Source organism: Octopus sinensis, linkage group LG23 (genome assembly GCF_006345805.1).
Source record: "Octopus sinensis linkage group LG23, ASM634580v1, whole genome shotgun sequence".
Taxonomy (NCBI): Eukaryota; Metazoa; Mollusca; class Cephalopoda; order Octopoda; family Octopodidae; genus Octopus; species Octopus sinensis.
The window spans coordinates 3097820-3125589 of record NC_043019.1 but is presented as its reverse complement, the minus strand read 5'-3'; the positions used below and the strand labels follow the sequence as shown (position 1 = coordinate 3125589).

The 27770-nt window shown below is 32.3% G+C and overlaps 1 protein-coding gene across 1 annotated transcript in view; it reads left to right on the top strand.

Moving 5' to 3' along the window:
- The window catches only part of LOC115223644, a 207068-nt gene that overhangs the window by 18852 nt on the left and 160446 nt on the right, over nucleotides 1-27770 (top strand). The window contains exons 13-16 of the mRNA XM_036512623.1: nucleotides 1298-1354; nucleotides 4697-4714; nucleotides 6733-6792; nucleotides 13427-13507. Of these exons, the coding sequence (XP_036368516.1) occupies nucleotides 1298-1354; nucleotides 4697-4714; nucleotides 6733-6792; nucleotides 13427-13507 (216 nt within the window). The remainder of the gene's footprint in view (nucleotides 1-1297; nucleotides 1355-4696; nucleotides 4715-6732; nucleotides 6793-13426; nucleotides 13508-27770) is intronic.

Here is a 27770-nt window from a genome sequence, read left to right as displayed (position 1 = left end):
TTTACGCAACATACCTTTTTTGCCTTCTGTTGTCTATCTTCATTTCCAACGACTCACACCCTTAATGGAAAGATTGTATGTTTGATATTGCTGTGTTAAGTGGAAGTAATTATGAATAAGTAAATAACATGTTTTATAAATGGTGATAATCGAGTAGGAAGTTTCCTTCCGAATCTCTCTTACTAATATACCCATATGTTACTAGATAAACAACATTTCTTTGTGTCTTTATGAAAATAATGCTGTTAATGTACTAATGCTGTTGGTATTTGCTTCTCCTTCCTCAATATTCTTATTTCTTTCAAATGTGATATACAGTTCATGTTTTACTACATCTAAATCATATTGCCCTTCCTAATATATTTTAACTACACTTGACATAATTACAATAATTTTTCTAATGTTTATAATTGTGTTGTCGAATGTAACATTGATTACTGGATGAAAGCTTGTAGAACTTCAGGATATTATAGAAAATCCACTTGCAATGGTCTACAATAATACGTTTACTAATTATAAGCGTTTAAGTTGATATGTACCAGCTCCTAACTTAATTTATATACTTTGAAATTATATTTGTTACCACCACCAATGACGTTGATTAAACTTAACGACTGAAATCTTACCAATTTCTTCTTTTCAACATATAATATTCCTTGTATAGTTTTGAAAAGACTCTAACATTTCATTCATATAATTTGAGATAATGAATATTGTATTGCGTTATTTTCAAGAACCTACTCTACTTTCAAGAGATGTGTATTTCGTACATAGTTTATGTTTTTGTGAAAAGCTTAAGTCAATCTGACAACGCATGTAGTCTGAGAAAGTGTGGCCTAATGCATTATTTCCTATATAGGCAATTTGTTGTATAACTATCCTGTAACATATATGTTTTCTCTACGTTTATACATGAATACAAAGATACATACATCCATATATATATATGAATGGCTAGCTAGATATATATATAATTTGCAGTGTAGGTATGCATTTACTCACATGTGTATATATCTTGTCAGTATATTGGCGTATATCTGTATAGATATATGTACATGTGCATGTACATACATATGTTTTCCAATATGCTGAAATGCATTTTTTTACGTGTATTTACGTCTAGATAAGTATGCTTCTATTTACGTGCAAATGTGGGGTGAGTGATTCATTGTCAGATAGATAAACTCATGTACAGGTGTGTGCTTGATAGTTGGAGTGTGAGAGAGCATTACACTTGCATTCAATATAGATATGTATGGGAGTATTACTAAGTTTTGTGATTATTTTTCCTTGGAAGGAGGGCAACCAGAACCTACTAGACAGCCACCTATAATTGAGATGACGACAAAGAGAGGTGGTGAGACATTAAGAAAGCCTTTATTGCCTTTTAGTAAACGTATATGCTGACATCCATCTTATTCTCATCACGTTTGATATCAATGTGTAGCAAAGATTTTAATAGCCAATGTACAACCAGTAAGGATTTACTTTCTACATAAAGATAGTAGGTGTGAATTGTTGTATAGATTTTCCATATGTTTTCATTCAGAGAATTATTACAAGCAGTGATTCTCACTATTCAGAGAAGATAGTAATGTGCAGTAAAGTGTATTGTTCATGTGTGTAGATTTTGTACACAGATGCAAACTCTTTATTCTATTTTATTAAACGTATATGCTGACATCCATCTTATCCCTCTCATACACTTGATATGTATATATATATATGTATTCTCAGTATGTATATATATATATGTTTATATATAATATACATATATATTTATATATAGATATATATACATTTGTGTTTGCATATATATGTATGTTTATGTACATATATATGTGTATGTGTATGTATATATATAAATATGTATATGCATATATATATGTATATATATATATATGTATGTATATGTATATAGAAATATGTGTATATATATGTATTTGTATATGTATATATATATGTATTTGTATATGTATATATATATATGTATTTGTATATGTATATATATATGTATATATATATATGTATTTGTATTCGTATATATATATGTGTTTATATATGTATATATATATGTATATGTATATTTGTAGATATATGTATATATATGTATATATATATATATGTATATATACATGTGTAAATATGTATATATATGTATATATATATATATATGTATATATACATGTGTAAATATATATATATATGTATATATTTATATGTATGTATATATGCTGTGACCTCGACGACCTTGCAAATATAGTGAGATCACAGCTGTAAGATACACTAGTGTCACATAACCAGCCACTTTAAAGGTACCTTTGGATCGTAGGGCGACATGCCATACTTGAGGAGACTTTTTGAGTGAAATAAAGCAACATCAAAGGAAATGTAATGACAATCAAATTTAAATTGTAGCTGTCGTCTCCTCTCTGGTGGCTCATAAAATGCACCATCTGAACATGGTTGATGCTAGCCCTCTTGCCCTGACAGTCATTTGTCTTGGTGGGACATTAAAAGCACCCTGTGATCATGGTTGATGCCAGCCCTGTCTGGCCCTTGTGCCAGTGGCATGTAAAATGCACCCACTACACTCGGAGTGGTTCGCATTAGGAAGGGCATCCAGCTGTAGAAACATTACCAGATCAGACTGGAGTGTGGTGCAGTGTTCTGGCTTTCCAGATCTCAGTCCAGTCGAAACATCCAACCCATGCCAGCATGGGAAATAGATGTTAAACAGTGATGATGATGGTGAAAATATATGTATGTATGTATATATATATATATATTTATACATGTGTGTGTGTATGTATATATGTATACATATATGTGTTTGTATATATATAGTTATATAATTGCTATATACATGTGGAAAATTGCTGTGCGTTTGTGGTGTTGTCAGCTAACTCCTACATCGTTTTATTGATTCTGATGAAACTTGACATGTCAGTAGAACTTATGTCTGGAAACCTCATGACATACTTAGATTGTCGAAAGAAATCGGTAATATGGTTCCTGAAAGGGACCTTTATATCTCCCTCGTGTAACTAATTTTTTTTAATACTCACGGGCATTAACCCATTTCATTGTCTATGTTTGATTACTTTGAATATTCATTTTTGTGTGTCCAATTTCCAATTTTTGCAGATAATATCACTTTTATATTTTATTTGACACCTGAGCAGAACTCATGTCTGGAAACCTCGTGACATACTTAGATTGTTGAAAAAAATCGATAATAGGGCCCTTCCAATGGATCCTTCTATCTATTACATATAACTAATATTTTATTTAAACAACCCAAGGGAAATAACCCATACCACAGGCAGATTTTAGCGAAGCACTCAATATTTGATTCTCACAATAAGCCAACCTAATTCAGCATTTCACTACTTGCAGTTTTAAACTGCTAAACATTATCATTGCACTTCCTTAATTTGAATGTTAAACCTTTAAGACTTTATTCATGCATTTCTATACATACATACATTTTTGAATGCCCATTACTCCAATAATTCTGCATTTTTGCAGTTACCCTTTTTCCATGACTGTAGATAATTTTTTTTTTTTGCAGAATATGTTTTCAAGCCCAGAATATTTTTTTAAGCCTGCTCAAAACCACTTCTGTGATATATTTCAGTTCTTTTTTCTTTTTAATTGTTGTCATTAGTCAAATGTATTGACCCCAGAATCTTTTTAAATGATTTTAAATCAGCGCATAAATTTAAGCTTAGAAGGTCTCTCCACATGCTAGAAATAACAACCAAATCTCTTGAAATTTTTTTATAACCCCCTGTCCCCAGTTAAATATTTTGGTTATTCTTGTTTTTTTTTTAAATTTTCTAAAAATCTTTTTACTTGTTTCAATCATTGGACTGCAGCCATGCTGGGACACCAAGACAATGTCCCAGCATGGCCACAGTCCAATGACTGAAAAGAGTAAAACGATTTTTAGAAAATAAATAAAAACAAAGAATAACCAAAAAAATATAATTGAAAATTTAATTCCCATGTGTCCTTAGAGTTCATTGTTCCAACACACCTTCCACGTACAAACGCTACTTTCTCCTTTAACCTTCCTATGATTCTATTGCACTTCTGGTATGCCTATAGTTTGCACAGTGTTCATATTGAATTCCTTCTTACATATTGAGTAGGAACATTTACCTGGGGGAATTGGAGTCTCGTCTGCTTTCCTGTTTACTAGAACTAAGGTCATTGCAAACTTAACTTTAAAGCACTTTAATTCCAGGTTTTGCTTCAAAACCTTGCATTTCTTTACAAATTTCACTATAAATTCCACTATAAGAATAAGGTCTCACATATAATATTTCTCAAGCTGGTCTTAAATTCCTGTTAAGGCCTGGAGAACAGTGGTGAAAAGGACAGAACTCAGAACCAATCCCTAGTGAACTCTTACCTGTACTTTAAATTCATTACTGTACTTAATACTAACTCTCTCCTTACTGACAGCACTCCTATCTTATATAGCTTTTAAAGGTCATTTGTACTACCATGTAGCATTTTTGTTTGTACACAAGCATCAAACAAGGTGCACATGTATGTGCAAATATGTACACACATGTACGTATGTACTTACACACATACGCACACACCTTAATGTAGTAACATGTGTAGTTTTTGTTTAAAATTAAATTCTAAATTCATATTCCTTTTTTTTTATTTTTTTCCATAGGACGACCAATACCTACAGGTAAGATATTCTTTGCAAATATGCTTGTGAACAAAAGTATAAAATTGAAGATTTAAAAAAAAATTATTCTTACATAGATATCTGAAAAAATATCCATCAGTATTATATAAACCTATATTTGAAAAGGCATAAAAGACATAGATAACAACATATTAAATACGTAGTATATACATTTTAATTCATAATTGCTGTAAATTGACTGTTAAAATATGTAAAATTATTTGATTTGTCTACCTTATGCAATTTACTATTTTGAATTTATGCCACTTTGTAACATATCCTTCACTGTATGTGATTAGTTTTTCTAATAAGTTTCATTTCTTTACAACAACTAATATTTTTTACCCTTTATTATATTTCACTACATCCTTGTCTTGGTATATGTTTAGTTTTCTTTCACTCTTCTTTGTGGTATTCACATTGTTAACTGTCAGCTAAAATATTCTGTATATATTTTTTGATAGCTTTAAAAATATAAACAATTACCTTGCAACATTCTTTCTAAATTTTTTTTATCCTTATGTCTAAATATTATATATATATATATATATATATATATATATATATATGATATAATCAAAATAAGCAACTGGACATTAAGAAGTGATGCAGTATGACTATTTCAAGCAGCTCCATTTAATTGAACAATGCAGTCATTGCATGAATTTAAATGCAGTGCTATCATCAGCTGTACAAATAAACAGAATTTAAACCAGCTGGACACAGTAATATAATTTTTCTCAAATACTTTAACAGAGCAAGAAGATGGAAGAAATTCATGTTGTCACTATTGTAGCTAAGAATAGACTAGACTTCTAAGAATGGCTTGGAGCCGGCTGTGGTCATAGCTTGTAAAGGATTTCTTCCAGTTTCTTGCTCCATTAAAGTATTTGAGAAAAATTATATCAATGTGTCCAACTGGTTAAAATTGTATTTATTTGTGCAACTGATGATAGCACTGCATTTAAATTGATGTAATGATTGCATTATTGAATTAAATGGAGCTGCTTAAAACAGTTGTACTGCATCACTTCTTGATATCCTGTTGCTTATTTTGATTTTATTCACCTTACTTCGAGCGGTGCGGATAATACTGGACAGACTTGGTGCTTCAACTTAAGTACCTAATTCAACTAAATCTCAGTTCTTTCTTATCTACCTATCTATCTATCTATCTATCTATCTATCTATCTATCTATCTTTATATATATATATATATATATATATATATATATATATATATCTTGTTGTTTTGTTAAGATTTTATTATAGATCTTTGCTAAGAGAATTGTGGATCAAGTGATCCAAAATTTTATTACTAAAAATTCATTATTAGTGTTTAAAAATTCATTTATAAAACTTGCATAATATAATTGTGGCTCACAGTATAATTATGATCTAAATAGGATAATCCCAAAATAAAAGAGTCTAGAATTAATTGTGTATATCTATTATCTATAAGCACTCTTTTCTATTTAGGAAATTAATGTCACTTTTTATTTTTGTGTCATTTGAATATTTAATAATTTTCCTGGTATAGTATTTTTTCTGTAAATTCCAACCTCCTTTTTTTCATTCTTATGCAAATGATTATTATTATGCAAATAAATGACTATATTTTGAGAGGTTAAATATAATATAAGGTAAATGCATGTTTTAAGCCTTCTAATCGTCTATATTTTTTAATTTCTCCATTTTATTGTTATATTTTGTTGATGTTTATGCATGATGCTATTTTCCTTTTCATTAGCAGCTGAAGAAAACAGTAGTTTGATATTCAATGAAAACTTAATGCTAGTCATTTTCATGTTAAAATTAATATTGATACTTATAGTAAGTTCCAAAAATTCTGTAGGGTTTTTTGTGCCATAAAATCACTTCATTTATATTACATTTAAATCTGAGGGAATTGTTTTATCCTTATACTTTAAAACCATTTTAATCTCCTTATTGATAAGTAACATAGTTGGAAAATTAACATTTCATATCATTTCATCAATTTCTCATATTTTCAACAGCACCCCCTTCTATTCCACCTACAGTGACAATACCTCCTACTCGTAAACCAACAACACCTGGTAAGATATTTGAAAAACAGTATAATTCTACTAAAAATCATAAAGCATGTAAACAAGACATCTAATAACAGTTTTAAAACTGTTGTTTTGTGCATAACTTTAAACTATTGTAATATTGATAAATAATTGTTTCTTATATAGGATTGAAGAAATATTTTTAGAGATGTTATGACATTTATTCTCTTCTCAGAGCTGCTGATCAGTGCATAGTTTGAACTCGAGAAATGTTACAAAAAACAAAGTTTCTTATATTGGATTACAATGACAGTTTAGAGAAGATATGACAGATTCTTTCCTCAAATTCTATTTGCATATAAATTGAATCTCAGGCATATTTATAATGAGTTTGCTTCAACCCATCAGAACTCACTATAAAGGTTTAATAGATAATAGAATAATATATATTTTAATTTATTTTTTATCTAGAATACATACATTTTTAGCTGAAACAGATTTTATAAGTCTGCACTGAGTAAAATCAAGTATTTACAAAATAAAAGAGTAATAAATTTGAGCATGCTTATATTCTCTCTATATATAATTTTATAATCACCTAACCATTTTAGGATCCTTGGAAATGCAAAAGTTCAATCTAATACAAGTGTTAAAATCAGATATTAATTGGGTGAGGGGCAACCAAGATATTTTTGTGTTTTCCTGTTGATATTTTAGTTGTATGTAGATTTTTGTTGGCATGAGTACATCTGTATATCTTGATCTATATTTCTGTCTATACACTTTATTTGTTGTTATTTTTCTAACTATATATGTTCATAGGTATATGTATTTAATTCTGCATTAATGTAACTATATGTGTGTACATGCTCATCACTATATATTCACTAGCACTGTTTGCTATAATGTTTGTGTCCATATATTTTGTTTATGTATACATTTGTTTGCTTGTATGTTTATGAAAATACATGTAAGAATATGCATGTTGATGTGTCTATTTTATATCTATCTATCTCCCTGTATTTTGACTAGACTGTTGGATGTTGTTATATACTGCTGGTCACAATGCACTTCTTTGCATTGTTGCTGCATTCAAGTGAAGGGTTACTCATTTACAACTGAATGGACTGGAGCAATGTAAAATGAAGTGTTATGCTCAGAACACACAATGCAGATAGTCTAGCAATTGAAACCACAATAGTAAGATCATGAATGCAATGCCCTAACCTTATTTGTCTGTCTATCTGTCTGTCTGTTCACCCACACACAGGAAGAGAGAGTAGACTGTATAGTTCATGTGGAACATGAAAGAATTCCAAAGCACTTAATTCATGGAGAATTATATCTTTGATGTGAAAGAAGGAAATATTCATACAAAAAATTTAAAAAATGAAATTCAAGAATAGGAAATCCCAGTAACAATAATACTCCAAATGCCCAATTTGTAAGCAATTTTGTCTTTACAGGGCTAGACTTCTACATACTCACAGTTACTACAAAGTAAATACTACATTATATCAGTGTGAAAGAATGTATGTCTGGTGATTATGTAATAATACACACACGCATACATCATCATCATTTAATAGCTATTTTCCATGCTGGCATGGATTGGACAGTTTGACAGGAGACAGCAAGTCAAAGGACTGCAGTAATCTTTGTTGTTTGCTTTGGTATGGTTTCTACAGCTGAATGTCCTTTCTAATGCCAACCACTTTTTAGAGTGTATTGTGTGCTTTTTATGTGGCACCAGCACTTGTGGGGTCACCATGTTGTATTGAGGGCAATAGCTTTGGCCAGATGATGAGAAGTTGAAGTATAATAGAATGTTAAAGATAGGTGTCAAGCCATTGAGAAGATACAAGGCTACCTCATTTGGAAAAGAAAGGAGAGAAAGAGGAGAGAATGATTGAGACTGAGAGGGAGAGAGAGAAAGCATTAGAAAGATAGAGAGACACAGAAAGAGTTGGTGGAAGAAATGTATTGAGATATACCCTCAAGATACGGTGCGGGTGTGGGACATGTCTGAAAATATTTAAAGTGATAGTACAAATGATTAGATAGAGCAAGTGAGCTGGAGGGGATAGATAGGGAAGTTTCATAAGAGTATGAGGAAAGATGGGGTAGAGGTGACTGTAGTAAGTGTTAGTGAGAGATGTAGGTAGGAGTGGCTCAGGAATGGGGGCTATAGTAGATACATGAGAACAGTGTGAGTGACAGGAGATAGAAGTGTTAAGGGTGGAGAGGGGATAAAGCAATGGCTGAAGGCACAAAATGGAGGTCATCATCATCATCATCGTTTAACGTCCGTTTTCCATGCTAGCATGGGTTGGACGGTTCAACTGGGGTCTGGGAAGCCAGTAGGCTGTGCCAGGCCCAGTCTGATCCGGCAGTGTTTCTACAGCTGGATGCCCTTCCTAACGCCTACCACTCCATGAGTGTAGTGGGTGCTTTTTACGTGCCACCTGCACAGGTGCCAGACGAGGCTGGCAAACGGCCACGATTGGATGGGTCATGATCGGAGGTAATTGGTGGAAATAGTGGGCATGGAAGATAATGATAAACGGAAGTGGTTCTGGAGGTAGGGAAGAAGTTAATAAAAAAAACGAGGGGTCTATATTGGTCTCAGGTGATTACAGCAGCAGAGAAGTACCATTGATAGAGAAGTGATGAATGTTACAATGAAATGTAAGGGAAATACTTAATGGAGCAGAGAGATAGGAGATGGGGCAGAACTCTACATTGCTATGGTGGTTTAGGATCACATGTTGGCTGTAGTGGGTGGGACTTCTTATCTCAGTCCTTTGTCATCTCCTCTGTAAAGCACAGCATCTTGAGATCAGCTTTCAATACTTCATCCCATGTCTTCCATCCACTTTAAGTGATTGGCATTTCTTTATGCAACTGTCTACATCTATATGCATCTCATGACCAAACCAGCACAGTCTTCTCTCTCTTGCATACTTTGTCTAATTCCTCTTATACCTAACTTTTCTGTCAATACTGGCACTGTGTCTTACATTTACACTGACAGTGCACATCCAAAAGAGCATTCTGTACAAACACTACTTTCTATTTTAATTTTCCTGTAATTCCATTTCACCTCTTGTGTGTCCGTAGCTTGTAATGGGTACACCATGTATAATTCCTGGTTACACTTTTCTTACTTATCAAGCAGAGTCATTTACCTGAAATAGGTAGAGTCTTGTCTATTTTATTGCTTACCAGACCTTCGGAAGAACTTATATACATGCAATATATATTATATATAAAATATATACATGTATGTATATATATATATATATATATATATATATATATATATATATATATATATATATATAATGTATGCAGGTGTGGTTGTGTCATAAGTAGCTTGCTTACCAACCACACAGTTCCGGGTTCTGTCCCACTGCATGGCATCTTGAGCAAGTGTCTTCTACTATAGCTTCAGGCCGACCAAAGCCTTGTGAGTAGATTTGGTAGACGTATGTATGTGTGTGTGTGTGTGTATATATATATATATATATTTATATAGAGGGCATTACTATACATAAATGCCACATACTAGGACTCTTAAAGTCCTAGATTGTGGCATTTATGTATAGTAATGCCCTCTATATAATATAAATACATATCAGAGAAAAATTGATGGTTTTTTCCTCTTATGAGATTTTTCACGCTAACTACTTGATAAATTCTTATAAAGATATATATATATATATGTATGTATGTATGTGTGTGTATATGTTTATATATGTGTATGTGTGTGTTTGTTTGTCCCCCCAACATCGCTTGACAACTGAAGTTGGAGTGTTTACGTACCCGTAATTTACCTGTTCGGCAAAAGAGACCGATAGATTAAGTACTAGGCTTACAAAAAATAAGTCCTGGGATTCATTTACTCGGCTTAAAGTGATGCTCCAGTATGACCACAGTCAAATGACTGAAACAAGTAAAAGAATGTATATATATATATATATAATGTAACTGGGAAGGTAATTTTTGTGTGTGGCACAGGGGCAATACACTCCAAACATGTACAGAAAACAGCTTCCATCACATGCCAGGGGGAAAACCAAAAGTAGTTGGTAGCTTCCGCTGCTTAGGCAACCAAATCTGTAGTAGGTGTACATGTATATAGATATATGTATATGTGTATATAAATATATGTATGTATATATGTGTGTGTATATATATATATATATATATATATATATAAACGTAAAAGCACCATCCGTTCGTGGCCGTTTGCCAGCTCTGTCTGGCACCTGTGCAGGTGGCACGTAAAAAGCACCCACTACACTCACGGAGTGGTTGGTGTTAGGAAGGGCATCCAGCCGTAGAAACACTGCCAGATCTGACTGGGCCTGACGAAGCCTTCGAGCTTCACAGACCCCAGTTGAACCGTCCAACCCATGCTAGCATGGAAAGCGGACGCTAAATGATGATGATATATAAAATATAGCAGTGCTTGAAAGGATATATATATGTATATATAATACAACAGTGCTTGGAAGGAAGGTGTATAACATTTGATCATTGCATTAGCCATGACAAAAAGTTTTCATGGAAATACCTGCCCAGAGGACTACTCAAAGTTGCAGAAATTTTATGGAGGGAAGTGTGCGACTGGAAAAATGTCGATATTGATGAACTTCCTTGGAGAACCGCATTGCAGACGTGCACACAGCTGCGAGGGAAATTCATCAAATCACCATCCTTGTGTTATTAGAGGATGTGCAAATTAATTACAGTCCATTATCACTGAAGATATGGGTATCGGACATGTGTCTGCCAATTTTGTACTAAAACTGCTTTCAGCTACCAAAAAGACACTCAGGTTTCATTTGCACAAGATCTCCTTGATTTTGTCGAGAAGGGTGACAGTTTGCTGAAAACTTTGCATAGGTCTCTGAGTAGATATCGGCAAGGTTGATAATACCTTTGCTCACCTGCAGCACACAGTTATTGCTTCATTACACATGCTTGTTAGCACCACATGCATTAATGGTCAACCAGCTACCAAATCCACAAAACTGCTACAGAGGTCTATTCTTATCTTGTAACATGCAGCGTCTTATAAAAATGAAGCCTTGACACTCATAATCACTGTCAACCTTTTGTCTCTTTATTACTCACTCAAGCTATAGCCAACTCTTGTTCTGCTGGACTGTTTGTTTACATCTAATTTTTCACTTGCTTTGATAAATTAAGATTGTTTTTGTTTGTTTTTAATTGTTTTTAATGATGTTAAATGTGTGTGTATATATATAGATATGTGTGTTTGCATATATGTGTATGTAAAGATATATATAGATCTATGTGTGATTGTAAAAATAATTATGCATTGCATATATACATATATATATTAAATTAGAGATAAAATCACTATTATGCCTAATTTGCCTAATAGTGGTTTTATCTCTAATTTTTATCTCTAATTTAATATATATATTTATACTGTAAAATTAGATTTAATCCTAAATCTAATTTTTCCCTGTAAGTTTGGATTTACTCCCTAATAGTATATATATGTATATATCTGCATGTATATATATGTATACATATATACATACATATATTCATACATACATATATATGTGTGAAAATAGATATGTATATGTATGTATATATATTTGTTTACATTTAATTTGTTTCTTGTTTTGATGAAATTTGATTGTTGTGTCTGTCATTTAATTGTTATTTAGTGATGTTAATGATAAATCATTGTAAATGTCTGTTTTCTTTCTATGACATCTTCAGTCTGCCTAGTCATACACTTCCGTACTATAACCAGTTGTGGTTTTATCCCTATATAGGATGTTACTTTATTGTAAGTAGTATTCCATATGTGGAATTAGGCAAGCTAACAAATGAAGCTAAGGTTTTTTTTACAATATTTAGCCTTATGTTGTTTTTTCCTTTGTAGAGAATCAAAGCTGTTATCTAGATATAAACTTAAGCTGTTGATGATGTTTTCTTATAAACTTAGTTTTGCGTCTTGCTTTCTCTAGATTTATACACAACAGTTTGATGCATTTATATACAACTGTGAAATGCAATTATGGCAATATCTGAGAGATTAAAATTAATTATTAAAATGTGATGAATGTAACATTTTACTTCTGAATATAACAATATTGAAAATTTAAAGATTCTTTTTTTTGTGAGACATATTAAGTTACATTGTCTTTTTATTAGTTTCACTCAGTCAATAATTGGACAATGCAGATATAAGAAAAAAACACTTCAAAATAGAAAAAATAAATACTGTTTGTAAATAAGAAGGATATTAAGGGAGCTACTATGCTGTATCGTAATATGTACAATGAAGCTGAACACTCTCGAGGTTGTTATCAGATTAACTGTTGAATCAGAATAATATATAATTTGTCATTGGACATTAGGTTTAAAGTTTGTGATAGCTATGTTTGAAAGATTACCATTTAGTTTATCTTCCCAATTAGTCATAAATTTTCTGAAGTAAATTTTTTGTTTGTTTGTTTTTGTTTTTAAACATTCATTTGAAATAACTTTAATATTTAATTAGTCATTCAAAGAAAACTGATTTGCCTAAAATATAAATATTCAACTTCAGTGAAATAGGAAGTGAATTAACATATACATTATTCTAAAAACCCAGCCATTAAAAGATTATCTGTATTCTTGTCCACAGCTTTACCTCCACCTATTATAATATCCCCTCCTCCACCTCCTCCCTTTTTCCCAACCGTTATTGTTTCAACAGAAACTACTGGTAAGATACTCTATTCAAATCTTTGAACTAAAATGATTGAGCATGCTAGCATAAAATAATTTTCCTGAAAATTGATGCATATGTAATTGTTAAGTGAGAATAAGTTACTGATGTTTATTTATTTATTCAGCAAAACCAAAATAAACAATTTGTGTCAACAGGTTGAATATAAAATTATAAAGTGACTACATATGGAGCTGATAGGTTATGGTGACTTAGTGCTTTCGTTTCGTTTTTTTAGTTGGATTTTTTAATGTTAAATACATGTTAATTAGATACTTCTTCAGTCCTATGTAGAAGCTATCTCATTTACTACCTGTTTTATTGGTTTCAGTTAGCAGACTGTGACTATGCTCAAGTAAATATTTTTTGGGTGTTTGAAGTTGATTATATCAACCCCAGTACTTCATCTGGTACATATTTTATTGTTCTCATGAAAAGCAAAAGCAAGTCTTTTTTTTTTTTGGCTTTCTTTCTTTTTTGTGAAATAGGGATGTCTGTTATCTCTGTTAGCTGCACATTTTCCTTACAGCTCATGAATGTGTGTGTGTATATATATATATATATATATATATATATATATATATATAGGGAAAGTTTACGTAAATAAACAAAAGACGAAGGCAGGTGGAGTACAAACAAACAAATGTATTAGTATAGCGCTCAGGAATAGAAAAAGTCTTTTACGTTTCAAGCCTGCGTTCTTCGACAGAAAGATACACAGAAAAAAACAAGGAGAGAAAAAAATGCGTGTAGTAGCTAACGATCTATCATGGCATCCTACACACACGCACACACAAGGGTTGTACGAAAATTAATACAAAAGTGGGATAACTTTTTTGTTGACTGACATAGGGCATTCAAACTTTACATGTTAGAGTGTTTTTCCTCAGTCTTCATAGTAGGTAAAAAAAAAGTGGATTACAAACTGAAGCAATGTACTGTAATTAAGTTCTAGAAGAGGGAAGGTGCAGGTTGTTTATGGAGATAACATCATTGATAAGAGCAATGTGCACAAATGAATGAAGAAATTTAAAGAAAGAGACTCCAACATTGCAAAAAAGCAATGCATCCATCAACTGCAATCACTGCAATAAATTCATTCATGCAGACACATCCATGAACTTGCTGCACAACAAGACTTTGGTCAATGTATTACAGAAGATAATAGAAGAGGTGGAATATCGTAAAGTGTGTACAAAGTTGGTTCCACAGAACTTGATACCTAATTTGTCATAGAGAAGGATGGAGATCTGCTGGGAGTATTTGAAGCTATGAAGACTTGTTTTTCTGATATGGTGATGGAGGATGGGATGTGGGTGTATCTTTATGATCGAGAAATGAAGGGCCAGTCCATAGAATGGCATCCAAATTTCTTCTGCAATGTTTTAGAAGTTCAAGAGCTGGCAATCATCATCATCATCATCATCATTTAGCGTCCGCTTTCCATGCTAGCATGGGTTGGACGGTTCAACTGGGGTCTGGGAAGTCAGAAGGCTGCACTAGGCCCAGTCTGATCTGGCAATGTTTCTACAGCTGGATGCCCTTCCTAATGCCAACCACTCCATGAGTGTAGTGGGTGCTTTTACGTGCCACTGGCACAGGTGCCAGATGTGGCTGGCAAATGGCGACGATCGGATGGTGCTTTTTATGTGCCACTGGCATGGGGGCCAGGCGAGGCTGGCAACGGCCACGATCGGATGGTGCTTTTTACGTGCCACTGGCACGAAGCCAGTTGGGGCAGCGCTGGCAACGGCCACGTTCGGATGGTTCTCTTACGTACCACTGGCACTGGTATCACAGCTGCAACTTCCATTGATGTTGATCGAGTTTGATTTTGATTTTGCAATCTGTACAGAAAGTCATGGTGATAGTTTGAGGGGGACAACAAAAATATCATTGATTTTGGGAATGTGGCTGTACCCTAAACAGTGAGTGGATGCACTGAGATACTCAAAAAGCTTAGAGAAATTATTAGAAGAAAGAGAACAAACAAGAATCTGAAAATGATCCACATTCACAATTACAGTACATGACCACACACATCTTTGGTGAAAATTCAAGTAACCAGCAAAAGGGACTTCTCAGCAGTCCTCTATTTATTATGCAGTGCAAATCTGGCCTCAAACATCCACCTGTTCAATAAAGTGAAGGAGTCTTCAGAGACTATAATTTGATAACTCAGACATGGTGGAAGTGGCTGTGAAGAATTATATTGTATAGTGCACTCCAAAATTTTTTTCAAAGTGGATTTGGAAGTTGGACTCAATGATGGCATGAATGGAACTAATATAGAGTAGTACATTTGTATTGAATAAGAGTTGAAAGGTCAATGTCAGTTTATAAAAAAAGTGATGCTCACTTTTTCATTAGTTTTGGAACAACTCTGTATGTCATATGTTCTTGCATCACTTTTGGTACAAAATCTATAGGTACAGGAGTGGCTGTGTGGTAAGTAGCTTGCTCACCAACCACATGGTTCCGGGTTCATACCCACTGTGTGGCACCTTGGGCAAGTGTCTTCTACTATAGCCCCGGGCCGACCAAAGCCTTGTGAGTGGATTTGGTAGACGGAAACTGAAAGAAACCCGTCGTATATATGTATATATATATATATGTATATGTGTGTATATGTTTAAGTATCTGTGTTTGTCCCCCCAACATCGCTTGACAACCGATGCTGGTGTGTTTACGTTCCCGTAACTTAGCGGTTCAGCAACAGAGACCGATAAAATAAGTACTAGGCTTACAAAGAATAAGTCCTGGGGTCAATTTGCTCGACTAAAGGTGGTGCTCCAGCATGGCTGCAGTCAAATGACTGAAACAAGTAAAAGAGAGAGAGAGAGATAGTATATATATATGTGTGTGTGTGTGTGTGCGTGCGTGTCTGTTTACATAAAAGAGTAGTATAAAATATGGATTTAGAGAATCATGTGGCTATTACAGTATTTTCCTCATTCAGAATTGGCTATTCGTCTACGTAGCAGTAAATTGCATTGTATCATAACGTAATGTAATTTTTCAATGAGGAGTATATAAAGCATAAAGTCAAAAAGGTGTGAGAAGTGAAACTAGACTTCATATGATTATGGCCATTTTGAAACCATTTTCACATATTATTAATTTCAGTATGCAAAACATATATATATATGTGCTTGCATCAATATATATCCCCAGCATTGTACACTACAATTTCTTGTTTTTTTGCTTAAATCAAGGGTGCTTAATTTCTATCTAGCACTTTTACTTAATTGATCTGAGGGTTTTTGTATGTGAAATTCTTCTGTAATAAATAACATTGCAGAATGTTTTTCCTCTGTTTTGTCCTTTTACTGGCCAAATCAATGCAATTATGTCCAGTTTTGACTCTCCATACATTGTAATTGTATAGGGTGAATTTTGTATGATATTCAGAGTTGAATCATAGATGTAACCATGATCAAATACTCTGATGAATTAGCTTTCTTTATTTGCATTAATTTTTGAACATACATATTGATGAAATCCTGTATGTATAATGCTTTGCATACTGAAATTGATAGTATGTGAAAAGGGTTATGCAACAGCTGCAGTCATAGAGGAAGCATATGGATAAATGAATTTATCTTCACCTCTCACATCTTCTGACCTATGCTTTATTTGTGTGTGTGTGCGCAGCTATGAGTGTTGCTTTGCAAGCAGAAGGTCTTGGGTTCAGTATCACTATGTGGTTCATGCCCTTATAAGTTGCATATATATATAGATATATAGATATACATATGTGTTTGTGTATATATATATATATACATGCACACACGCACATATATGTATATCTATATATCTATATATATATGTATATATATGACAGCTGCATCCTCGTTACATGAGAAAAGCCATTGCCAAGAAAACTTACTGAAATGACTCATGATTGTTGCCATATATATATATATATATATATATACAAATATATATGTATATCTATAAAGCCTTGTGAGTGGATTTGGTAGACGGAAACTTAAAGAAGCCCGTCGTATATATGTATATATATATGTATGTATGTATGTGTGTGTGTGTGTGTACATGTTTGTGTGTCTGTGTTTGTTCCCCTAGCATTGCTTGACAACCGATGCTGGTGTGTTTACGTCCCCGTCACTTAGCGGTTCGGCATAAGAGAGCGATAGAATAAGTACTGGGCTTACAAAGAATAAGTCCCGGGGTCGATTTGTCGACTAAAGGCAGTGCTCCAGCATGGCCACAGTTAAAGGACTGAAACAAGTAAAAGAGTAGTAAAGAGAGTAATGATAAATCAAAAAGTTATTCTCTATCATATTTTGAATTAAATTATTTTGTTTTATGTACAATTTATTTATGCTAATATCCATATGTTTCAGTGTAATTAAATCTTAAAGTTGTCATAGTCTGTTGAAGAACAATATCAATTCTAAAACTGCATGGGCTGGAGAACAATAAAATATTCTTTGAAGATGGCTAGAAAAATAATTATGAACAAGTGACATAAAGCCTACAAGTAACAAATGCGTAACAAAGTGTTCAGAATTTTGACTATTTTTGAAATAACAGCCTAGTATCACAATAACTCAGCTAATAACATTATGTGTTGACTTTGTCTTTCTTTATTCTGTGGACAATAAAATAAATACCAGTGAAGTACAAGGATCAATATAATTAGCTGCATCTATCCTACGGCTGCAACAAAAATTAGTAATTGTTTATTTTGGTGATCTGACTAAAATCAATAATAAAAAGGTATTTTGTGTGTGTGTGCGTGTGCATGTGTGTATGTATGTATGTTCAGATCTAGGTATATGTATGAAATTTTCAACATTTCCTTTCATTATTTCTTAAAGCATTCAAACTCCAAAATGATTCTTAATTCTGTTCTGTTTTATTTTCCATTTACTTCCTTCTGGCTTTCTCTATTTTATTCCATTCATTGTGGCTTTCTCAATCATGCAGTATTTTTATTTTATTGGCTTTAAAATCTATGGCATCATCCACTCTTTATCAAAGCTACACATTTTCCTCTAACACTACATTGTATAATAAGCAAAATATATTTATTCAATGATGGATGCTGCCTTGTATTTCCTTAATTACTACTTATATGTTAAGTAACACTCATATTTTAGTGCTCTTTCTCTCATTAATCATTCATTATTACATCATGATAAAGTTAGTATTATAGAATATTATGTACAAAATATGTATATAAAAGCTGTAGGCTTTTCTAAATAAAAGCATTTGTATATTTACCAGATGCTGATGATTAGTAAAAAAGAAAACTCAATTATTCCACATCTTTATGGATTGCTATTAATTGTTTGGATTGATGTAATATTACAACTTTATAAAATTGTGTAAATAAAATTATCTCACTAAATGATACCAAAACTAGAACAAAATGTTCAATTTATTTATACTTAGAATACATATGACCATTAACATTGTAGACAACTCTATAAATACAATTCCCTTTACTGGAGATATGTAAAAAGTATTCTATGATGTATTAAAGCTCTATTATAAAACAATACAATCTGAAAAGTATATGAGTGTATAACCAAATAACAGTAAGTAAAATGCCATTATCTATGAAGAAATTTTCATTCACGCATTATTTCAGTTAGAGGTCGGTCAATACATATGTAAAATGCAATTAGAATAATTTTACATTATCTTTTTTATCAAACTTCCTTTATCAATATTTGAAATTGAACATTTCCGGAATTAAACAAACCTACTTTCTTTATTTGGAATTGAAATACTTATAAGTTATCTGTCCCTAAATTTATAACCTTCCCACTTGTTTACATAATAAAAAGCATTATTCTCTTCCCAGCTCCTAGAACACAATCACCAGATCCAGCTACTGCTAAGATATAAACTATTGTATAAAATGAACTTCTTTATAGCATGAAAGAGTATTTAAAGTTAATTACTAAAATTATATATTGGATACAGATTCTTTCCATTTACATATGAATATAAATTATAACACTAGTCAACACACTTTTTGCTGACCATTCATTTTTTCCTAACACATCAGGTTTTCATTCTATAGCACACCCCTATTTTATGATGTACTGTATAAATAATTTACTTGGTCAGGATAGGTTACTAAGTTTTATAGCTTAAAACCATAAGTTATAAATGTCAATAGAATATGAAATGTAAGATAACATCACCTTTTACTAAATACACAGTGTTAATTTTCTAATATGATGGATAAAGCACAAACTATCATACATATACCTTCATATTCATGGAACAAATTTCTGCTTGCGAGAGCATGTGGAGTATTCCATGTCTACACAGTCTCTTTGAATACTCCACCAGTAGTCTGTCATCATGTGTTTTCCATGGGCCTTGATATCTCTCCTCCATAATCTTCATTGTTTGATGAAAATGCTCACCATGCTCACGTCTCTGAATTTAACAGGAAATTCATCGAGGTGGCTATTGAGGAAATGAAGCTTTACGCTCCTGTTGCAGCCTAAAAGATGAAAGCTATCAAATCTTAGTAGTTTTCAGCCTTTTCACTCCCTCCAAAATCCTTTCACAACAGTCACAAATGAATCCCTTGTTTTTTTTTCTATATCAGCCATCAAGCTTCAGAAATTCTGGTATTTTGTTAACTTTCTGGTTTGTGGCCCATCAAAAACACCATCTGTTATTTTATAATATCTTAAGCCAGGAAATGTTGTACATATGAATTTGAAACAGTTACCTTCCACATTAAGAGCTTTGACAGATTACTTCATTAGTCCTAGTTAAATATGAAGGTGTGGAAAGATGATTTTTCTCTTGCTAAACAAATGGTTGGTGTATGATATTCTCTCCAACAGTCAAACGTTTCCTAACTGGCCAGAGTTTCTGTTCCCAACGTTTGTCCCTTGCTTGGCTAACCCATAAACATAGGAAACACGGATATTTTGTATACTTTCCTTGTTGGCCTAATAAAAAGTTGATCATTTTTAGATCCACACATATGACCCATTTGTGTTCGTCATACTTAAGTAAATCTAATACAACTTTTATGTAATCACAATTCTCTTTTAAGTGTACAGACTGACCAATAGGAAGCACATCAAACAAGTTTCCATTATAGACTAATACACATTTTGGACTCTTCTTTGAACTATCTATAGACTCTCCATTCACTAGAAACATACTGTTCAATACCCATCATGTTTAACAGTTCCACCATGTCACAACAGTAAACAAAATCTTTTCCAGTTGTAGAGAATGCCAAGAGATCTTCTTTGTTCTGATAAAAAGTCACATTTGTTACTTTCTGCAACAAATTCTTCTCTTTAAGCTTAGAAGTTAACAGTTCTGATAACTCTTTTGACAGTCCTAGATCTCTAACTAAATCATTAAGTTCTGCCTGGTTGAAGTTTTCACATTCTTTGGTTGACGTTTCTACAAAGTCTATATCACTGTCATGGTCATGATTTATATCTACTTCACATACATGACTTTCACCTTGCAGTGAAGGTAGATCCTTGAAAACGAGTACTGGTATTTCATCTGAGTGAAGCACTGGATGAATTGCTGAATCCAGATTTTGGTACCTTATTTTCTGTCATGTTCTGTGTGACAAAAGTAGCAATTATTTACAAGACTCTCACCATATCATAGGAATGTCAAATGTTAGTTGTTTCCTTGTGCCCTTTGTTCATTGGAGTAGATTTTTGACATAGGGTTTACATACATTGTGCAGGACCCACTATTTATCCTGATCACCCAGTTTAATCTTCAAGTAATCCAAGTAGGATCTTTTTACAATGTCACTAATGTTCATTCTTTGACTTGGTACTGTAAAACACTCACATATATAACAAAAAGAGTCAGGGAAATTCAAACATTTCAAACATGATGCATGTTTTATACTCCTGCATAGCAGAAACATGTCTAGTCAGAGTGATATTACTGTCACTTCCTCTGGGAAGATGAGTCTACCTTTCAGGTTCATTTGCATCTCCCAGTCTAATGCCAAGTAGAAAACTGGTCCCCTGCTTCTGCTTTTACCTTAGGAGCCTTGTCACCTCTTAGGAATCTGTCTTCTTGGATAGTGATAGCTTTTGTTTGTTGGTCATAACTCCCTGAAAGCCTGTTCGTTTGGCAGTTTCTATTAGGATTTTGTCCACATATATTAGCCTTCTCCTAGTGCTGGATATTGTGCACCCTGCCATAATGCCTTTTCCAGTCTCTGCCATTTGGTAAGGAAATTCCCTACCTTAAATTTCACCTTTATTAAATCCCTATGTGACTTTATGAGCTCAACTATTACTCTCCAGTGCACTCTGGATTAGCTGGTGGGGCATATGTAGGTAGGCTTTGGTGAGATCTAACCATACAATTGAGTCTTGTTATTCCACTTTGTCTCCTTAATAATGTGACTGATTGGTGATGCATGTTCAAGGGATCCAGTCTATCCTAGGACTTTCCCATTTTGGACACTCATTTAGATGCACTCATTGGCCAGTGTGTATGCCATTAATTTTTTTGGCAATGGTGGACTAAAAAATTTTTGTTGACATCTTATTTGAGAACTCTTGAAATGGGTTAAGATCTCCTGAGTTTTCTTCTTTTGGGATAAAACAGCCTGCAGCAAGTGTCTAGACTCAGCATGACTACTGCTTCATCCTGATCAAATGTAAAAGTCTAGCTATTCTTCTCAGCAGCAGTGGACTGTATTCATAAATTCTGTATGAGCCAGATTCTCCTGAAACACACCCTACCTAAACTTTCACCACCTCTGCCCTAACTTCATTAAAAGTGAAATCTGCCATGTTAAAAATAGTGTGAGGTTTGAGAACTAGCAATAGGAAGAGACAGTCTTTCAATGGAATATTTCTTCCTGTGCCACAGTGTACTGCTGCTACTCTACTTTCCATCTCTTCCTTGGAACATATCAGCCTTTCATTTCTTTTAATTTCCAAGGTGGTCGGCCATGACTGGAATGGGTTGTAAAAGTGACTTTCCACTGCTTTTGCCATTCACTTGCTTTTTTCCAGAGGTCAGCTACCCAATGGTAAAGGTCTTATCTAAAGTGGAGAAAAGATCAACATCTATTTAAATTTTCTGTATATAAAAAACTAATAAGAAACTGCAGGCTTATATCCAAATGAAGGGCTTTCATTAGTACTGTGTCTATAAGAAACAGGTTTAATGGGTACTAGAGAACAGAGGAATGGTCAGTGATTACATAGTCTTGTTTTGCAGAGAGACATTGTGTATCTGTCCCTATGTCTCTATAAATACACACACACTTGTCCATATATCTATCTGTCTGTCTGTCTATCTATCTATCTAACCTGCCCCCACCAATTGCTTGTGAAGTTTATCCTACTTGTATGTGTCATGAACAAAATATATATATATGTGAGTGTGTGTGTGTGTAAACATATTTGTATTTAGCAGTTATCACCATGTAACTATTATTATCATCACCATCACCCTACCACTACTTGTCACTTTCAATATTATTCTGTTTCTTTTATTATATTTCTCTCTGCTCATATGCATCCAATTCACACAAGCTCTCTCTCCATTTCTCCTACTTTTGAAATATAGTGCAATATACCATTCATGATTTATAAGCAATAATGGTTGCATTTTATGTAGTGTCCACCTACATCTTTTCTACAAATTGAGCATGGCCATCTACTTGAAGGGGTTTGTAATTTGTATATAGATAGATAGCTATTTATGTATGTATTTATATATACATATATATATGTATATATATGTGTGTGTGTGTATATATATATATATATATATATATATATATATATATATATATAAATGGATAAATGGTGAATGATGAAAATGAGTGCTCAACAACGCATTGGTGGATATGATTTCTTTATTTGTGAATTAGGGCTACCATTTGTTTCATGTTAAGAAAAGTAGGAAAATATCCTAGTGTCTTAGTAATTTTTCAAGCCAATCACGTGGGGAAAGGTGTTCGCCTCCATTTTGGAAAACACAGCCTATATGTATATATATATGTGTGTGTGTGTATAGACATGTTTATGTAAGTATAAATTTATGTATATTGTATGTGTATGTATACTTATATGTTCACATATATATATATATATATCACATACAATAATTATAATATATTTGGTAATACATCATTTGCTAGTCTCTTGTCAAGAAAATACATGACTCAATAATTGTTCAAGAAAACTTATTCGTCAATGCTTCATATACATTTCATTTCATATTGAGAGTAGAGAGAAAATTGTAATTAGATGATAGGTGCTGTATAATTCCATTTAGAAGGTAACAAACATTGCATATTATGTGATATAGTCTGTAAGTAAAAGAGGCAAGAGATTCTTGAATACTATAGTTGTTTCAAAAGCTCATTGGATGTATCTTATGTAAAGCTATGACTGTTGGGTACACACAACTTTGTTGTGGAAGATTGTCTACTGTAGAGGAGAAATCAAAGACAACCAGGCTTGTCGGGGGAAAAATACAATAAATGTGAGAGTGGAGAGTTGAATTGGTAAAGAACAAATGGCATGCCTTTCTCACCAATTACCTTAGTGATATAAATAGGGTGCAGTTTCATTTCATTATCAGCATACTCAAATTGCTGTAGACACTACAGCAGTTTATAATCTCATTTATGTAAGTATGTCGTCAAAGATGGAAAGTTGGTGTACTGAAGGGGAAAAATCAATAAAAGAAAAGGACAAAAGTAGGAAACCATGGTAGGTTACTTGCATGTATACACACGTATACGTTAGTTCACACACGGAAAGTAAAAAGGGAGAGATAAACTATGTAGACATGCACATGCTAAGCATATCACTATATACATATAATCATAGGTATAGATAGACTAACATATGTAAACAAATATACATAAGTATATTCATACATATATACATATATGTATACGTATGGCTCAAACAGACAAAAATATATCTACATATTCTTTCCACAATGCATATACTAAAGAACAATAAAATATAAGTACAGATATATATATACACTTAAACGTAAACATTACAAATGAATATTATTATACAATATTAAAATAAATTTATAATATGAAGTATATATGGCTGCTAACATATTGTTGAAGTATTTTCGTGCATCTAAGGGTTTTTTATTTATTTGCTTCAAAAACATTGAATGAAATATGATATTTGAGTGTATTTTCAATGTATTTCTTCTTTTGCTTGAAGCATTTCATGCAAAGACATGATAGAATGAGACGCACATGAACACACCCATGCATACGCACACATGCATGTAGTTAATATCTTCTCTCTTTTAAAGGACCAATTGCTCTACTACACTTATGTGTATATTTTGTGTATGTATATATATATATATATATATATATATATATATGTATATGTGTGTATATATATAAATGTATGTATGTATATGTGTGTATATATATATATGTATATGCATCTTCTACTATAGCCTCAGGCCAACCGAGGCCTTGTGAGTGGATTTGGTAGATGGAAACTGAAATAAACCCATCATATGTATATGTGTATATATATATATATATATATATATATATATGTATATGTGTGTATATGTTTGTGTGTCTGTGTTTCTTCCCCCAACATCGCTTGACAACCAATGCTGGTTTGTTTACGTCCCTGTTCGGCAAAAGAGACCGATAGAATAAGTACTAGGCTTACAAAGAATAAGTCCTGGGGTCGATGTGCTTGACTAAAGGTGGTGCTCCAGCATGGCCACTGTCAAATGACTGAAACAAGTAAAAGAGTATATGTGTGTGTGTGTATTTATATATATACACACACACACATGTATGTGCATTTTATATATATATATATATATATAAGGTATACTAACCATCTCAATATGGCTAACCACTAAGGGTAGGTGTTAGCCATATTGGTTAGCCATTAGTGGTTAGCCATATTGAGATGGCCAGTATACCTTACATTGTCGTGCAGTTACTGTTTACATCTCGTTCAGAGATTTATTATTGCTATATATATATATATATATATATATATTTATATAATGCTCATACATAAAATGCACATGTACTTTCAGAAATTCATCATTCATGCATAATTTCATGTACAGATATTTTAACTGCATCTTTCATTTGTAATTTGAATGACTGTCATATTTTCTAACCTTGTTATTCGCCCTCCCTCTGATTAAATGTAGAAAATTTTTCTTTGTATGTGTGTGTATATATGCGTGTGTGTGTATATATATATATACACACACACACAACTTTTGCCCTTGTTTATAAGTTGTTTATAAATTTAACCTTTAAAGGTATTTTTTAATGTGCTGACCATTGATAGAATTTTTTCGAAAAATTTTATCCTATATTGTATATATATATATATATATATATATATATAATATAAATATTATAAAATTTTGTCAATGAGAATTGCACATAAACAGATTTATTTGCTCTCCTTTTGATGTTCATAGGTCAGTTCATAATTTGTATAAAATACTAATTGTTTCTCCTGCTTGTCCAATAACAGATTCTGTTTTAACTTTGGGATTTAATTCATATTCTTGCAACCCTAATTTTTATTTGGATCAGTTGTTAATAACATGTTTGTCAAATTGAAATAGGTAAATAAAAATCTGTTGAGTTTCTTTCGATTCATTTTGCATCATTGTTCTGTATTTTGGTCTAATATTTAATATAATGTTATGATGATTGTTAGAACTGAGCACCAGTTTCCAATCTTCCATGAAAGTATATGCAGCCATGGGGAAATATCTTACTTGGAAGTGGGTGAAGGTTGGCAACAGAAAGGGTATCTGACCATAAAAAATTTGCTACAATAAATTCTGTTCAATGCATGCAAGCATGGAAAAGTGGACATTAAAAAGATGAAGATATATAAGGCATGTGGCTTGGTTGGTGGTTAGGGTATTTGGCTCATGATCATGAGGTTGTGAGTTCTATTCCTGGCAATGTGATGTGTCCTTGAGCAAGATACTTTATTTCACATGGCTCCAGTCCCTCCACAAACATGAGTAGTACGTGCATTTCAAGGGGCCAGATTTGTTGTGCTGAATCTCCTTGAGAACTATGTTAATGATACATATGTCTGTGGAGTGCTCAACCACTTGCACATTAATTTCATGCACAGGCTGTTTTGTTGATCAGATCAGCTTTAACTCTCATCGTTGTAACCACTGGAGTGCCAGTCATATATATATATATATATATATATATATATATATATATATATATATATATATATGCATGGTTTACTGATAGACAGATCATATATATATATAACATGTCTGTCAGTAAACTTCCTCTTATAAACTAAATGATGAGACACTAGAGACAATATGCAATTAAGTAATTAAGACATTTAGTGACATATCAATACACAGTTGGGTATTGTCCAATATTTCTTTGATGTTAATTCTGAATATCCTTTATAAAAATTGTATACACATCTATTTGAAACAACATATTACAGAAGAATTAGTATGTGATCATAGATCCAAATAATGTTTCTTTAATATTCACCTATAACTATCTGCACATACTTTTTCCTCTTGAATATTCATGAGAAGAATGTACTTGAAAGACAATAATACATGTCTTTATCAATTATGAAAGCTGTTATGTACAGAAAATATATTTAAATAAATTTGGTTCATTTATGACAAATAAAGCAAATATATAGCATAATTATATATGTGTACTTGTTAAGAAATATTTTGTAAAAGTTGTATTATTTCATTTCTTTCAGATTTCTGTTAGATATTATTAATTTCCATGCTTTTCTTAAACAGTAATGATTGTTTATTCTCAGTGGCATTCTTGCTTTAAACCAGTTTATATGTATTTGTACAGTTTTTACATTATTATTATTATTATTATCATTATTATTATCATTTATTATTATTATTATTATTATTATTATTATTATTATTATTATTATTTATGTTTGACTTTTGCTTTGCATTTGTACAAGTTGGCTCCAAGTCTCACCCAGAGACCTCAAGAGACAACAAGTTAGAAGTTCATGTTGGTGTTATACCTAAGATGCCATATATTTAGTTTTGTACATACTGTTGGTCTAGAGAATGTTTAAGAAACCATTATTATTATTATTATTATTATTATTATTATTATTATTATCATTATTATTATTATTATTATTATTATTATTATTATTATTATCATCATTATTATTATTATTATTATTATTACTTTTTTTTTCTTCTTTCAAATTTTCTTCCATTTCTT